Below are 14397 nucleotides of genomic sequence, written 5' to 3'. Positions count from 1 at the left end.
TTTCTGTCTTGAGCAGGACAGCAATATGTTGTTGACACAGTGCTTTTAAGAAGATGCATCCATTGGGGCACCTGGATAGCTCAGAGGGTTGGGCGTCTGCTTTTGGCTCAGGTCATGGTCTCCAGGTCACAGGATCCAGCCCCATGTCAGGCTCCCAGCTCAGCGGGGAGCCTGCTTTTCCCTCTCCCTCTGCTGCTGCTCTGCCTGTGCGGTCTCTCAAATGAGTAAATAGAATCTTAAAAAAAAAAAAAGATGATGCATCTGTGACAGACAGAACGTAGTGAAAAAATTAGAGTAAGAATACTATCATTGACAACACCAAAATATGTAAAGTTTCCAGGAATAAATAAAAATTCACAAATCTTTATAGTGAAAATGAAAAAACTTGATTGAAATAAAGACTACATGGACAGATATACTATAATCATGAATGTGGAGGTGTGATATACGAAAGATGTTGATTTCCTCCAAACTGATCAAGAGGTTTTTTTGGTAGAACTTAAGCTAATCCCAGCAATTCTGTTGCAGAATAAAAGTCCACGAGTGGCCTGAAAAAGAATGAGGTAAAGAGACTTGCCGTATCAGCTAGCAAGGACTATTACAGAGCTGTAGGGTCACTGAGACTGTGTCTTTTGACCCCAATATCAACAACCTGGCCAATGAACAGAATAAAGGGCCCAGAAATCTACACATATATAAACATGACCTAAGGCTTAGCAGGCCCTGCAGATCAGTAGGGTAACTGTATGCTGTTCGATGATGGTACTGGGAGAACTGGTTATCTGTGTGGCCAGAAAAAAATACTGGACCCCTACTCATTCCACACTTGTGAGAATCCACTTCAAGTGGTTAAAACACCAATATGGGAAAGTCAAATTATAAATGCTTCTGAAGACAAGTGTGAGAAACTGCCTTAGAGTAAGCGAAGATTTCTTGAACAACACCTAGGAGCATAAGCCATAAAGAAGAAAAGAGCTAGGGACGCCTGGGTGGCACAGTTGGTTGAGCAGCTGCCTTCGGCTCAGGTCGTGATCCCAGCGTCGTGGAATCGAGTCCCACATCGGGCTCCTTGCTCAGCGGGGAGCCTGCTTCCCCCTCTGCCTCTGCCTGCCATTCTGTCTGCCTGTGCTGGCTCTCTCCCTCTCTCTCTCTGATAAATAAAATCTTAAAAAAAAATTCTTTAAAGAAGAAAAGAACTAAATTCCACCTCATAGAAATTAAGGATCTCCATTCATAAAAAAAAAAAAATTAACAAAAAGGAAAAAAAAACTGACAAGACATATGACTGAGGACGGATTCAGATGGGGAGTGCATCGAGGAACCAGGAACAGCGAGCACGAATGAACATCGAGTAAGTTGCACTGAATGGGAAAGGCGAATCCCAGGCTACTGGGGGCCCACAGCCAGCTTGGTGCCTCTAGCAGATGCACCTTGAGAAGAGCGGCAGCTGTCCAGAGGGCAGGGAAGGCGACGGGAAGGAGAGTCCTCCTTCTTACCTGGGAAGGTGGGCACACGTGTGTGTGTGGAATTAGGATCCTTTATGTCTTGCGTATGTTTTATATTTTTTTGTGTCTGTGGGATGTTTAATTAAAAGGAAAAGGCCAGACAGCAGGCAGTGATCCACAAATACACTCCAGAGCCGTCCCCCGACTGGCACCTGGGGGCTGAGGTTCTGGGGGGGGATTTTATAAAGGATATGATTGGGTCACTGAAGAAAACTGGAAATATGTAATAGATTTAGGTTAAAACATCATCAGGGACACCCGGGTTGCTCTGTCAGGTAAGCGTCTGGCTCTTGATTTCCACTGGGGTCATGATCTCAGGTGTTGGACTCCACACTGAGCGTGGACACTTCCCTCCCTGCCCCCCCCCACTTGCTTGCTTGCTCTCTCAAAAAATTAAAAAGGGGGCGCCTGTGTGGCTCAGTGGGTTAAAGCCTCTGCCTTCGGCTCAGGTCATGATCTCAGAGTCCTGGGATCGAGCCCCACATCGGGCTCTCTGCTCAGCGGGGAGACTGCTTCCTCCTCTCTCTCTCTGCCTGCCTCTCTGCCTACTTGTGATTGCTCTCTCTGTCAAATAAATAAAGAAAATCTTTAAAAAAAAAATTAAAAAGGAAAATGAAAAAACTAGGGCACCATTAACAAAGATGGGGTGAGGAGGCTTTCTCCAGTGGCAGGCTGCAACTTGCTTTGAGAGCGGGGGATTTTGGGGCGCCTGGGTGGCTCAGTCATTAAGCGTCTGCCTTTGACTCAGGTCATGATCCCAGGGTCCTGGCATCGGGCTCCCAATGCATCCAACACAGTCTAGTGTCACAGCGGGCTGGGGGGCAGCAGGAGCGGGGAGGTCATATGTGTGTTGGCCTAGACCTGGAGGGCAGAGTCTTCTTGAGGAAGTGATGGTCCCCGGCCTAAAGCAGCAAAGGAGAGACTGAGGAGGATGTAGGCCCAGCAGCAGGGGCTTCTAGAAGCCTTGGGAGCGGGGGGAAAAGTACAGAGTCTGGAGGAAGATGGACAAGGCATTTTTAAAAATTAATGGTGTACGTAGAGTAAAGCAAAGGGGAACAACATTTTAGGTGTAGCCAGGGATGGGGGGACAATGCGATGGGTGTAGCCAGGGGTTGGGGGTGGCGCAGGCCATGCTAATACAGTTTTGGTCTTGGCTAAAAGCAGTGAAAAGGTACCAAAACCGTTCATGCAGAAGTAAACAGGTGGGATTTGGGAACATGAGCCAATCTTGAAGGATTAGGACAGTTGCACTGATGGTGACTTTGTAATACAGAGATCACCTTTTCCAGAGCTGGAGGGAGGGGTTGGGGTCCAGCGGGTGTGGCATCAGGGAGAGATGCAAGGAAAGGCCGTGAGGCAGGAAGGTTCTATGAACAAGTTATTTTCTCACTGTAAAATGCGAGGAACAGTACTGATGGGGGTGTGCATTTTAAATGAGTTAATAAATGAACGATGTCTGGGCCATGATCGTGCTCAGAAATGTTTAGATATTGGGGTAGCGGAATGGCTCAGATAGTCAAGTGTCTGTCTCCGGCTCAGGTCATGATCCCAGGATCCTGGGATCAAGCCCCACATCAGGCTGCCTGCTCAGTGGGGAGTCTGCTTCTCCCTCTCCCTCTACCTCTTCCCCTTCTTGTGGTCTTTCACTCTCTCAAACAAACAAATAAAATCCTTAAAAAAAAAAGAAAAGTTTAGATGTTACTCCTAGGCTCTAAGAGTTTGGCGTGTAGAGAAAAGAAATAAGGTGGAATATTCTAGAAGGCAGCAGAACCAAAACGCGGTGCTGTCATTATGGCCAACCTCTCACCGACCCTCACAGGGAGCCCGCCAGGCCAGATGGCCCAGTTAGAGCCTGCCATCTGCAGGCGCCATACCTTCGGGGGCTCTGTGGTCATCTTGATGCTGGCCTGCAGGATGGAGATGGGGAAGTCGGGGTGTGGGCTGGAGCTGAGCCAAAGGCGGAAGGACGGATGGGGCTCTGCCACCTGCAGCTGCTCCACCAGTTTGTCCAGATTAGGCATCCAAGACAGGGACAGGTGGCAGTTAGCGAGGAACACCCAGTGGCCTGAGAGGAGATGCCTGGTTGAGTGGGAACCTGTTCCCGAGCCCCAGTTGTCCCACGCTCTGCACCGGTCTGTGCTCTCATGTGAGGGCTGGGGGTCCCAACCCAGCTCAGCAGCGTGCTAGGGCCTTCTGGGGGAGGGCGGGGGCTGTGGTTACCATCGGGGAGCTGAGGTGGGGGCTGGGGGGGCAGGACGGATACTGACCCTGACTCACACCCTCCCGGAGCAGCCGGGCAGCGATGGGGGCCTGGCCCTGGCCCAGCGACAGGGCGTGGAAGCGCTGGGCCATGCCCGTGTGCTCCGCCAGCTGCAGGAGGGCACTGGTGGGGTCCACTCCAGGGGACAGGATGAAGACCAGCGGGGTTCGCGGGCTGGAATCCTCCATTACCTGCAGGGAGCACAGGGGCGTGGCCTCAGGCGGCAGGGCCGCCCCCACCCCGGGCCTCCCCGCAGCAGGGAGAGGGACAGAGGGACCCCGGGCGGCGGGCGAGGAAACCAAGCCACTGACCAGCTTCATGTTCAGCACAGGCGGCTCAACGAAGCGGGAGCCCAGGTTGGACACGATGAAAGAGGTGACACAGAAGGCCACGCGGTCCTGGCGCAGTGAGCGCACGATCAGCATACGCTGCATCTCGTTGCACGCGTTCTCCCACTCACCTGGGGCAGGCGCAGGGCTCTAGCGCTGGCAGCTGCAGGGCTGCTGCGGGACGGGCGGCGGGGGGCGGGGCAGGCGGCGGCGGGTACCTGGCAGCATGGCCTTCTCGGGGGTGGCATTGGTGTACCACAGGTGCCAGTCCCGGGGGTACTGTTCGAAGGAGTTCATGAGTCCGTGGAAGTTGGTCAGCTTGTCCAGCTCGGTGATGTTATCCCAGTAGGCGTCCGCCAGCCAGCTGGTGCAGGGATTGTCCATCTGGCCCTCCCGATCCAGGACCTGCGCCGGGCAGAGGGCAAGGGATCGAACGGGAACACCTCCTGAGAATTACTTTTTTCTTTTTCTTTTTCTTTGGCCAGGATGGCCAGATGAAGGAAGTTGGACAGGAATCCGCGGTGCCTGGGGACAACGGTGTGGGGGTCCGGGGCTCGCCGTGCAAAGTTAGGAAGCTGGCGCCCTCTGGTGGTTTCCTGGGATTACTGTCCCTCGCCCCCCCCCCCCCCCCGAGGCTCTCGGCGGGTGGCCTCACCCCTCGAGGCGGTTTGTGGGCTTCCCTTCTTCAACAAATACTTACTGCTCACCGACCATGTGTTTTCAGCCTTGGGACACGTGACTGCGTAAAAGGACAGAGTCCTCGGCCCTGGAGGAGCTTAGTGTCCAAAATGGGAGGGCGGATAATGAGCCAAAACCGAGGACAGATCATTAAATGATCTAGTAGGTTAAAAACGGCAATGCCATGCAGAAACAAAGTTGAGGAGGATAAAAAAGACTAGAAGTTCTTGGGGGCTGGGGGCTGGGCTGGAGTGTTAAATAAGAAGGGGTGCTTAGGTGGGCCAGTCGGCTGAGCCTCCCACTCTCCACCTCGCAGGGGTCCTGATCTCCAAGTCTGGGGGACGGAGCCCCACCCCACATCCGGCTCTGCACTTGGCTGCCCTTCCCCCCACCTCAAATCGATGAATACAATCTTAAAAAAGAAAAGAAAAGAAAAGAAAAGAAAAAGAAAGTCAAGGAGGTCCCAGTGAGTGAGGTGGGATTTGAATCAAGTCTTGGAGGAGGTCAGGGAGGGCCCCACCCCCACCTGTGGCAGAAGCAACAGGGGACACAGGGGTACTAAGATGGGCCACATCTGCCTGTTCCAAGCGACTAGAGATTTCAAGTGAGTCTGTCTTGCGTGGGCGTGCTTTGCTGCCTGGGGCCAAAGGGAGCAAGAGGGCCGGATCCAACCAGACCGGGGTTTTGCCAAGCAAAAGCAGCATGGGGGTGGGCGGAGAGGGTGCTCACAAGGGAGAGAGCCCGTGTGACCGTGGCAGCCAGGCCGGGGGAGGAGTGCTCAAACAGCAGGGAAAGAGACAAGATCACACCAATCCGCGGGTCCCAGGGAAGAGGGGCCCCATAGCTCTGCCCATAAGGCGAGCAAGGGAGCCCCTGGCAGGTGCACGCCCCGCACCCTGGGGGAGCACCTGCTCCTGGTGCTTTTCCTTAGCTCGCGCCCTAGAGCCGTGGGCCTTATGGGCTGGCTTGGAGTCCTCATCACACGTCCCCCTGGCCCTGACCTGGACGCCTCTGCCCCACTCACCACACCTCCGCGAAGAAAGAAGTTGTACTCATCCATGTTGAGCTTGCCGGAGGTCTCCAGGATTTTGGCGCACATCTGGAAACTGAACAGCAGCTTGTGGCGCTCAAACAGTGTGCGGCAGGTGTACCTGGGAGACAGGGCCAGGGGAGGAGGTGGGGAAGCCAACATGAATGCTTACTGAGCCTGACACACATCGAGGGCCCGGTCGGTGTCTAAGCTGAGCCTCCCATAAATAGCCACGCACACAGGGACCTGGAAGGCTCACTGGGGACATCAGTCATTCATTTCCTGCAAATAGCCTGCAGTGTTCGTGGGACCTCTACTCTGTGCCAGGCACTCGGCCAGGCCCCGGGGACACAAAGGTGAATGAGCCCCAGACACTGTCCTGGAGGCAGTCGGGTAGAGTGGGAGGACAGCCAGCCAGCCCAGGGATTCTTGTGTGACCTGATAGGTCCTGCACGGGGTGGCTGCGCCACTGGGGGATCGCAGGGCAGGGCTGCCCCGGGGCAGTCTCTGAGAGGAGCAGGGAGCAGCAGAGTCATGAGCATTGTGGAAGAGGAAGAGCAGGGAGGACCCCAGGGAGAGCAGGGAGCCGAGGCAAACAGAGGCTTGCAGGGCCTGGTAAGCAGACCTGGGCAGGGGCCTTTGCAGAAAGACTCATGAACAAATCCTGGGGCTTGATCCGGGGGTCAGGGAGAAGGGTCAGGGAGAACTTCTGGTTTCTGGCTTGGGGGACAGGGACATGGGTGTCAGTGCCGTCCGGGGATGAGGACCCTTAAGGAAGGGGGGGAAGAGGGGTTTCAGGTGAAATGAGCTGAACTTGAGGGGGCTGTGGGACCTCTGGATGGAGAGGTCAAGTTCGCTGCTGCTCAGAGCCTGGTCCCCAGAGCAGCAGGGAGCTAACTAGAGATGCACAACCTCAGGCCGCACCCCAGACCCGCTGAATCTGAACCTGGATTTTACCAAGATTCCTACTGCTGGGCTCTCAGCCCACAGGTGGGGCTAGACCCTCAGAGGACACGCTGCCCAGGGAAGCTGCAGGGAGAGGGGAGCAGGGCACCAGGAGCTACGGCCCAGTGAGGCGAGAAGGTCTGCGTCTCGATGGACGCTGGGCTGGGCACGCACAGTGCGGGGCGCCGACCTGTAGACTGCGTAAGTGTGGTACTCGTTCAGGTAGTCAATGCGGTCCTCCAGCTTGTTGCTCCGGTGGCTCTTGTCGATGCTGAGGATGAAGAGGCCGATGTAGGCGTCCAGTGAGAACTGGTACATGGGGTCGATGCGGCCCATGTCGTTGAGCACAAAGAACAGTACCGAGGCCCGCTGGGCGCAGGGGCGGTAAGCCTGCCGGGGGCGGGGGTGCAGAGTCAGGACCACGGTGGGGGCAGGGCTGGGGCTGGCCTGGCCTAAACCCCTCCCTCCCCCAGTCTCCAGGGCGGGTGCTCGCCTCCCGGGCCAGGTCAATGTTGATCTCCGTGGTCTCGCTGGTCTCCAGCTGCTCCGTCACCTCAGTGGCCGTCACCTTGGAAGTCCGCAGGGTGTTCACCAGCTGCACATCGTCCAGCAGGGAGCCTGTGGCCTCATTCAGCAGCCTGGAAGGAGGCCCCCAGGGGCAGGGATGCAGGGGTGAGGGGCCCAGCGCTCCCGGGCCTCAGTGGGGTGTCGGGGTGGGCGTGGAGGCCGCTCTCACCGAAGGATCTCGTCCTCCAGCTCCTTGAGCTTCCTCTTGCCGGCAGCGATATTGATGACCAACGAGTCCTTCTGCTCCTCGAGCTCCGGCCGCTCCTTCCGGACCACGATCCCCAGCAGCTGAGCCTCCAGGCCCTGAGAGCACAGATGCCGGGGGACACTCTCACTCTGGGGACCTCACTCTTGTCGCTCCATCACATCTCCCAGCCCCTCGTCCCCTGCTGCCCCATGACATGGGCCTCCATCGCCATCCCGCCCACCCCTGCTCCAGCGGAGTTTGAGTTCCTCCCGGCGCCAGCCCCCACCCACCTGTTCTTTGACGGCAAAGTTGACAATGGTGGTCTTGGCCGAGGTCTCCGGGCTGTAGTGGGGGTTGGAGAGCTTGGTGGTGATGTAGAACCGGAAATTCGGATTGTACTCCACTTCCTTGTCTCCGATGCGCATCAGGAGCCGACCACCTGGAGCCGCGGGGTAGGGAGAGGGTGGTCAAGGGCAAGGACCCGCATGGTCAGCGTGCTACAAGCCCCCCCTCCCCCGCACTGCCACCCCGGCCCGGAGCTGTCTGCATGGAGGCCCTGCAGCCTGGGGACCAGCCCTTCTCCCCCTGGGTCCCACGTGGCTGGCCTCTCGGACACCCCACAGTGTGAGCCCACAGCAAGCCTGGGCCCCCACCGATTCGAGTTACAGATTTGTTGAGCACGGGGTTGAGGGTGGGGTCCAGATACTCCTGCACATTCTGGAGCAGCACAGGGTATCCGAACTGGATGGCCTTTTCTAGAATTTGGAGGTAGTCACTCATCTGTAGGTCAATAATCTGGAGGCCCTAGAGAGTAGGGGAAATAGTGGGAGACCCACCGAGGGACCAAAGGAAAACCAGGCTCATGGGTAGAGGCTCAGGAAGAGACAGGCTTGGGGAGCAAACCACCCCCAGCCTTATACCTGGTTTCCTTCCATGTTCTTGATCCACTTCAGGGCCTGGGCCTGGGGGTCAATCATCAGCGCCCACCTGTGGGAGGATGGTCAGCCAGACCACGGGCGCGGTTCACCTACCCCTGCCCGGCAGCAGCATCCTGACTTGTTGCCACGTGTGATGATGATGCCCCCCCAACCCCTGCCCCCGGCAGAATCCTGACCTGTTGCCACGGGTGACGATGATGCCATTCTCCGTGGAAAAGGCATCCGAGGGCAACCCTTGGATGTTCCAGTCTCGAACTTTGGTAGGATTGGACAGGAAGTTATCAAAGGTAAAGCGGGGTGAGCACGGGACATGCAGCTCCCAGATCTGGGTGGGGAAGAGCCCTGAATTTCAGCCTGGAGACCTGAGCCTGTCCTCCCCCCAGACCCGACCCCTGCTGGATCTCCCTCAGTTCCTCCCAGAGGCTGTGGTCTCACGGCCCAAGAGATCACTCACACCTGACCACTGCCTCACCCTCTTCATCCAGATCTGGTTGACGATCTCATCCCGGTAGTTGGTCAGGAAGGGGCCCATGTAGGACAGGAAGGCAGCAGCCAGGAGACAGTCACCCACCAGGTAGCCTAGATCCTCCTCCAGGCCCTGGGGGGCAGGAGGGGGTATAAGCCAGCAGGGGGTGGGGAGGGACACACTGGGAGTGCTCTGAAGGCACTCTCCTAGGGACACTTTCTAGATCAAAGAGGTGCTTCCCCTCTCCTGAACCCTTGGCCCTGAAAGCTCTAACCTGGTTCTAATTATTTCTGAGCTCCCTGTCTTTAATAGCGGTTCTGTTTATACTCTGGTGATAAGGCCGGAGCCTTTCCTGAAGCCCAGAACGCAATAGAGGCAAAGACAAGATGCCCCGGGGCTGTTTCTACCAGCTCAGTGGCCCCATCAGGGGCCCTGGCATGAGCTTTCCAGGCCTATAGGGCAGCAGACCCCTAATGGCACAAAGTCTTTTCTTCCACTCTTCTCCTGAAGTGGGAGGGGGAGAACACACTGACACCCCATGTCCCCATGACACCCCATGTCCCCACATGCCCTGACCATCCCTCAGCTGGAGGCAGGTGCAGCTCCCAGCAGGTATGCAGGGTATGCAGGTAGGCAGGCGGCCGGGCTCACCTGCACGGTCTCCTCCCATCGGGCCTTCTCGCCGGCCAGCCCGGACACCAGCAGCCCTGCTCGCTGAAGCTTCACTTCCATCTCCTCCGATTTCTTCCGGAGCTCCTCCTTCTGGGCCAGCTTCTCGTCGTACTGTTTCTTCAGCATCTCCAGTTTCTGGGCCACCTGGGAGGGACCAGAGCCCAGGGATCAGACCCAGCGCCGGGGCAGACTGCTCGGGTCCCTCTAGCTAGTCCGCCGTCCAGGGCCCCCGTGGCCTCAGATGACTCCATCTCCGAGCACTGGAGTTTCCCGGTGTGCAAAAGAACTGTCCCGACACCCTTGGCGAGCCTCTTCAGGCCCCGAACGTGTGCCTGACCGGCCAGCAGTGACCCTGACCGGCCAGCAGTGACCATGACCGGCCAGCAGTGACCATGTCCAGTGCACACAGTGTCACCGCCTTTTTCATGAGGAACACGGGGATGGCAGGCCGGTAAGTGCCTGGCACATAGCGTGCACACGACAGATGTCCGTCCCCTTCCTGCAGCCCCTGCTGGGAGAAGCAGCCTGCGACTGTTGGGAGTACATGTCCTCGCCTGCCTCCCTGACGGGTCCTGCACGGGTTGTCAGAAGGAGCGCATGGGGCCTGGAACCCAGCAAGGGAGCAGCACCTGAGCCCGAACCCAGAGGCCGACCCCTAAGATCCTGGAAATGCGACACATGACCCCCCAAGTTACTGTCCCTAAAGCAACATCACCTTCGGGGGACAGCATGAGCCTTGGGAGTGATGTGTTAAAAGGCACTAAGAAAGAAGGAGTGAGGTAAGCTGGGCCATGCAGAGGAGGAAACACAGCTGGGGGAGGGGACGAAGGGGGAGGGGAACCCTGTCTGCACCACCCCCCCCCGGCCCCCCCCCCGCACATGTGGGTTTCACCCCGGGGAAGGTGAACGTGACTGCCTCCCTGACTCGTCAGCAGCCCTGATTATAACTGGGCTTCCCGCCGAGATGTGTCTGCGGGGAGGCTCAGCCCACAACCACGCTGTATTTCATTACTGGCTTTGCGCGTGGTGTTGTCTTCACTGTTTCTATTTTTTATACAGGAAATGCGTGCATAAGGTGAAAGGCCTAAATGAGATGACAGAATGACCAGCGAGAGTCCCTTAGCTGCCTCTTCAAGCCGCTCCCACCCCACCCTGCCGCAGAAAGTCATTCTGTAACTGTTTCTCTTCTTAGGTCTTCTGGCAGGTGCCTCTGTATCTTTGGCTATTATACTTAGGCTAGTTTTTTTTTCTTTTTTTAAGTAGGTTGCACGCCCAGTGCACAGCCCGACGCGGGGCTTGAACCCACAACCCCGAGAGATCCAGACCTAAGCTGAGATCAAGAGTCGGTCGTCTGACTGAGCCTTCCACACACCCCTGTAAGCTACTTTGTTTTTAAATACATACATATCTATATATTCATCTGTTTGCATTTTTTTTAATGGTCACAGTTTTAATCTTTTTAATTCAAAAACAGTGGAAAACTGCAAACCTAGGGAAAACAATCACATGGCGAACCCCTCTATACCCGTCACATTTAACAGTTGTTGCATTTTGCTATTTTTAATCTCGTCTCCTGGTGTTTTGCCAAAGCATCTTAAAGGAAGTTACGACCTCATGACATTTCCAGCCTCCAGACTTCCTAATGCCTCCCGGGAACAAAACAAGGATGTTCCCCCATGTGACGGTAACCCCATTATCACACCTAACCACAACGTAGTCTTTAAAAAAAGTAAGGACAGGGGCGCCTGGGTGGCCCATTTGGTTAAGCCACTGCTGCTTTCAGATCCTGGAGTCCCGCATCGGGCTCCCGGCTGTGCTGGGAGTCTGCTTCTCCCTCTGACCTTCTCCCCTCTCATGTTCTCTCTCACGCTCTCTCTTTCTCAACTGAATAAATAAAATATTTTTAAAAAACTAAAATTAAAATTAAAAAAATAATGATAACTATATTCATCTTCTAGATCTTTCTGTAAAGAGTGAATGCACATCAAAAGGAAGGAAGAGCACACACAGGGAGAAGATCCTGGCTTCCTCTAGGTCCTGAGCCAGCCCCCTGTGCCTGTGCTCACTTGGAAAGCTTTCCAGACAGAGCCCGGTTGGGCAGGTTGGGCACTGAGCCAGTGCATAATAAATCAAATACAAGCCCCATGAAGGCAGGGCCTTGCTCGACGGCTAGATCCTTACACTTAGAAGGCTGCCCCGCACTTAGGAGATGGTTGGTGCCTGGGTGAGTCTTCTCATGAGGATAAACTCTGGCATACTAACGCGCTTTACTATTTTTTCCTCGTCTCCAAGTCGGTTCGCGTCAAGCTGCCTCATTCTCTTTAACAGCTGCAAAACCCGCTTGTGAATGACTGAACCATAATTTATATAACAAGCCTCCTTCTGATAGACGTGTGTGTCTTTCCCACATTTTCTATTCTTAACCACGCTGGGACGAACGTCCTTGTCCGTGCGTAAGCACATTTTGACACGGCTGTTTCTTTTTTGTTTACTTGGTGAACAAGTCACTTGAAAATCCAGAAGGCACAAGGGCCTGAAAAGTGTCCCAGCCCTGCCCTTGGACCTCCCTGCTGCCTCCTCCAGGTAGCAGCCTTGACCTGCTTCTTGAATATTCACCCCTCCAGAGGTATTTTGCACTCATTCCAGTACATTCCAAAGGGCTGTTTCCTGGTTTCTCCATTCGAAACTATTTCTATGACGTCTGTGCTACGAGGGAGACAGGTGTCGACCCTGACCCTCCACTCCACGCCACCACCTCTTTGTCCCTGCTCTTATGTTTGTTTGTTTGTTTGTTTAAGATTTCTTTTTTTTTTTTAAGATTTTATTTATTTATTTGACAGAGAGAGATCACAAGCAGGCAGAGAGGCAGGCAGAGAGAGAGGAAGGGAAGCAGGACCCCTGCTGAGCAGAGAGCCCCATGCGGGACTTGATCCCAGGACCCCGAGATCATGACGTGAGCCGAAGGCAGTGGCTCAACCCACTGAGCCACCCAGGCGCCCCAGTTTAAGATTTCTTTTTAGGGGCGCCTGGGTGGCTCAGTGGGTTAAGCCTCTGCCTTTAGCTCTGTTCATGATCTCAGGGTCCTGGGATCGAGCCCCGCATCGGGCTCTCTGCTCAGCAGGGAGCCTGCTTCCCCCTCTCTCTCTGCCTGCCTCTCTGCCTGCTTGTGATCTCTGTCTGTCAAATAAATAAATAAAATCTTTTAAAAAAAGAGTTTTTTTTTTTATTTTTTGAAGTCATCTCTACACCCTATGTGGGGCTCGAACCCACAACCTCAGATCCAGGGTCGTGCGCTCCACTGACAGCCCCTGCCGGGTGCCCCTCTCCTACCTGTTCCTAGGCTGCTGCTTGTCACCTTAATCATGCCGATAACATCTCCAGACCCTGTTTGATCTGATCTCCTGCGCAAGCGTTGCCCAGTCCTTCCCCTCCCCGACCCACCCCACCTCCCACCCCTTAGCTGTGTTCTCATTTTTATGGGGCTGAGCTTGATCACGACGCTCCCACTCAGCAGTTACGGTCTTCTCGAGGTCCATGGTAACTGGCCGAGCCACCTGTGGCCAGGGCACCTTCTGACCGGGTCACCGCGCCCGCTGTTCCAGTTGTGAAATATTTTCCCGTCTGATGCTGGAAATTCCCATCGGTTGGATTGGGTCTTGGGTCGCTGTCCCGCAGGGTTGGGTTTGCGGTTGCTGCTTCCTGCCCTTCTGCTGGCTGTCGGACTTTAAGCATTTTTAATTTTCCCAGGATTCTCTCCTTGTCTCTCTTTTTGCAATTCTTTTCCCTCTCAACATCCTCTTTTTGCTCTCTGGGTGTCGGCCCTTCCTCCATCACCTCCTCTGACGACAGCCGTGTTTACCTTGGTTTGCTTTTTAAGCGCTTCTCCCAAACCTGAGTTCTCTCTGGGTTTATTTTTCCTTCTGGGGCCATGTTTTGTTACAGTTTCTGATCTTGGCCGCTCCCTCATTCTGTTGGAAGACTTTCCCCAAGGCCTCACGCACCCCTTCTCTGGGGGCCACGCGTGGCTGATCTGACTGCCACAGGCAACTGGAATGCTCTGGACCCTCCGGTGCCTTCCACTCTGCCCCCCACCCCCACAGCAACACCCAACACCACGCAAGCTTGTCTGATGACAGCGTCGCCTCTAGGGGGACCGCTCGCCCACCGTGTGGGCCACATCCTCCCACCTAGTCTCTAACGTTGATATTTTGGCCAAACTCATTTTGTTTTATTTTCTGATGTGTTTAGAACCCCAGGAATAGAACAAGGCTGCTCGTTCTCAGATTCCTCGAGAGAATCTGACCGGGAAACCACTGAGAAGCTGGGGGCAGGGGCAGGTGCCACACATGGACCTTGCAGGTACGGACGTGGGTTTTGTGTCAAAGGATCTGTCCAGGCTCCTATTAGGCTTGGTGGGTCTTTGCACCGAGGCCAACCTGCTGTGACGCTCTGAACTTGGCAGGTGACAGTGGCTTTGTCCACAGGTGGGTGGCCGGGTCTGGGGAGGTAGGACTGCTTGCAGGCGTGAGCTGCATGGGTGGGCGGCCCAGGATGACTGGCTCCCGCGGCGACAGAAGGGCCTGCCACCAGACTAGGGGGCAGCAGGGGCGGAGTCTGAAGCGCTCGCAGACAGTGTGTGACATTGGGGGAGCTTCTACGGCAGGACAGCAGGCTCTGCGCAGATGGCCAGGCCCATGTGGCCCTGGACCAGCTGTCCCGGGCTTCAGCATCTCACACTCCAAGCCAAGGAGGCGATGGTGGCGGGATGGACCTGAATCTGCTTGGTCGACCCACAGGCTCGTGGGCCACTGAGACTGCAT

At 55.5% G+C, this 14397-nt stretch overlaps 1 protein-coding gene across 8 annotated transcripts in view; it reads right to left on the bottom strand.

The window, feature by feature from the left end:
* Positions 1–14397, bottom strand: part of DNAH2 (dynein axonemal heavy chain 2) — a 78115-nt gene that overhangs the window by 3819 nt on the left and 59899 nt on the right. For 2 of the 8 annotated variants that reach the window (XM_045083301.1, XM_045083302.1), the window contains exons 66-79: positions 9557–9721; positions 8912–9037; positions 8616–8764; positions 8422–8488; positions 8155–8305; positions 7792–7940; positions 7484–7617; positions 7241–7385; positions 6938–7137; positions 5797–5923; positions 4313–4499; positions 4077–4225; positions 3773–3956; positions 3380–3570 (exon numbers count right to left, since the gene is read on the bottom strand). In XM_045083301.1, the coding sequence (XP_044939236.1) occupies positions 3380–3570; positions 3773–3956; positions 4077–4225; positions 4313–4499; positions 5797–5923; positions 6938–7137; positions 7241–7385; positions 7484–7617; positions 7792–7940; positions 8155–8305; positions 8422–8488; positions 8616–8764; positions 8912–9037; positions 9557–9721 (2124 nt within the window). Of the gene's footprint in view, positions 1–222; positions 549–3379; positions 3571–3772; positions 3957–4076; positions 4226–4312; positions 4500–5766; positions 5924–6427; positions 6571–6937; positions 7138–7240; positions 7386–7483; positions 7618–7791; positions 7941–8154; positions 8306–8421; positions 8489–8615; positions 8765–8911; positions 9038–9556; positions 9722–14397 lie in introns of those variants that run through there. The other 6 variants (XM_045083304.1, XM_045083303.1, XR_006607649.1 and 3 more) reach the window with 6 other exon arrangements.

This window comes from Mustela putorius, unplaced genomic scaffold (assembly GCF_011764305.1).
Source record: "Mustela putorius furo isolate JIRA1106 unplaced genomic scaffold, ASM1176430v1.1 tig00000695_pilon_pilon_pilon, whole genome shotgun sequence".
In the NCBI taxonomy this organism is placed as follows: Eukaryota; Metazoa; Chordata; class Mammalia; order Carnivora; family Mustelidae; genus Mustela; species Mustela putorius.
The sequence above is the reverse complement of the archived record's forward strand: the minus strand, read 5'-3'. Positions and strand labels throughout refer to the sequence as shown.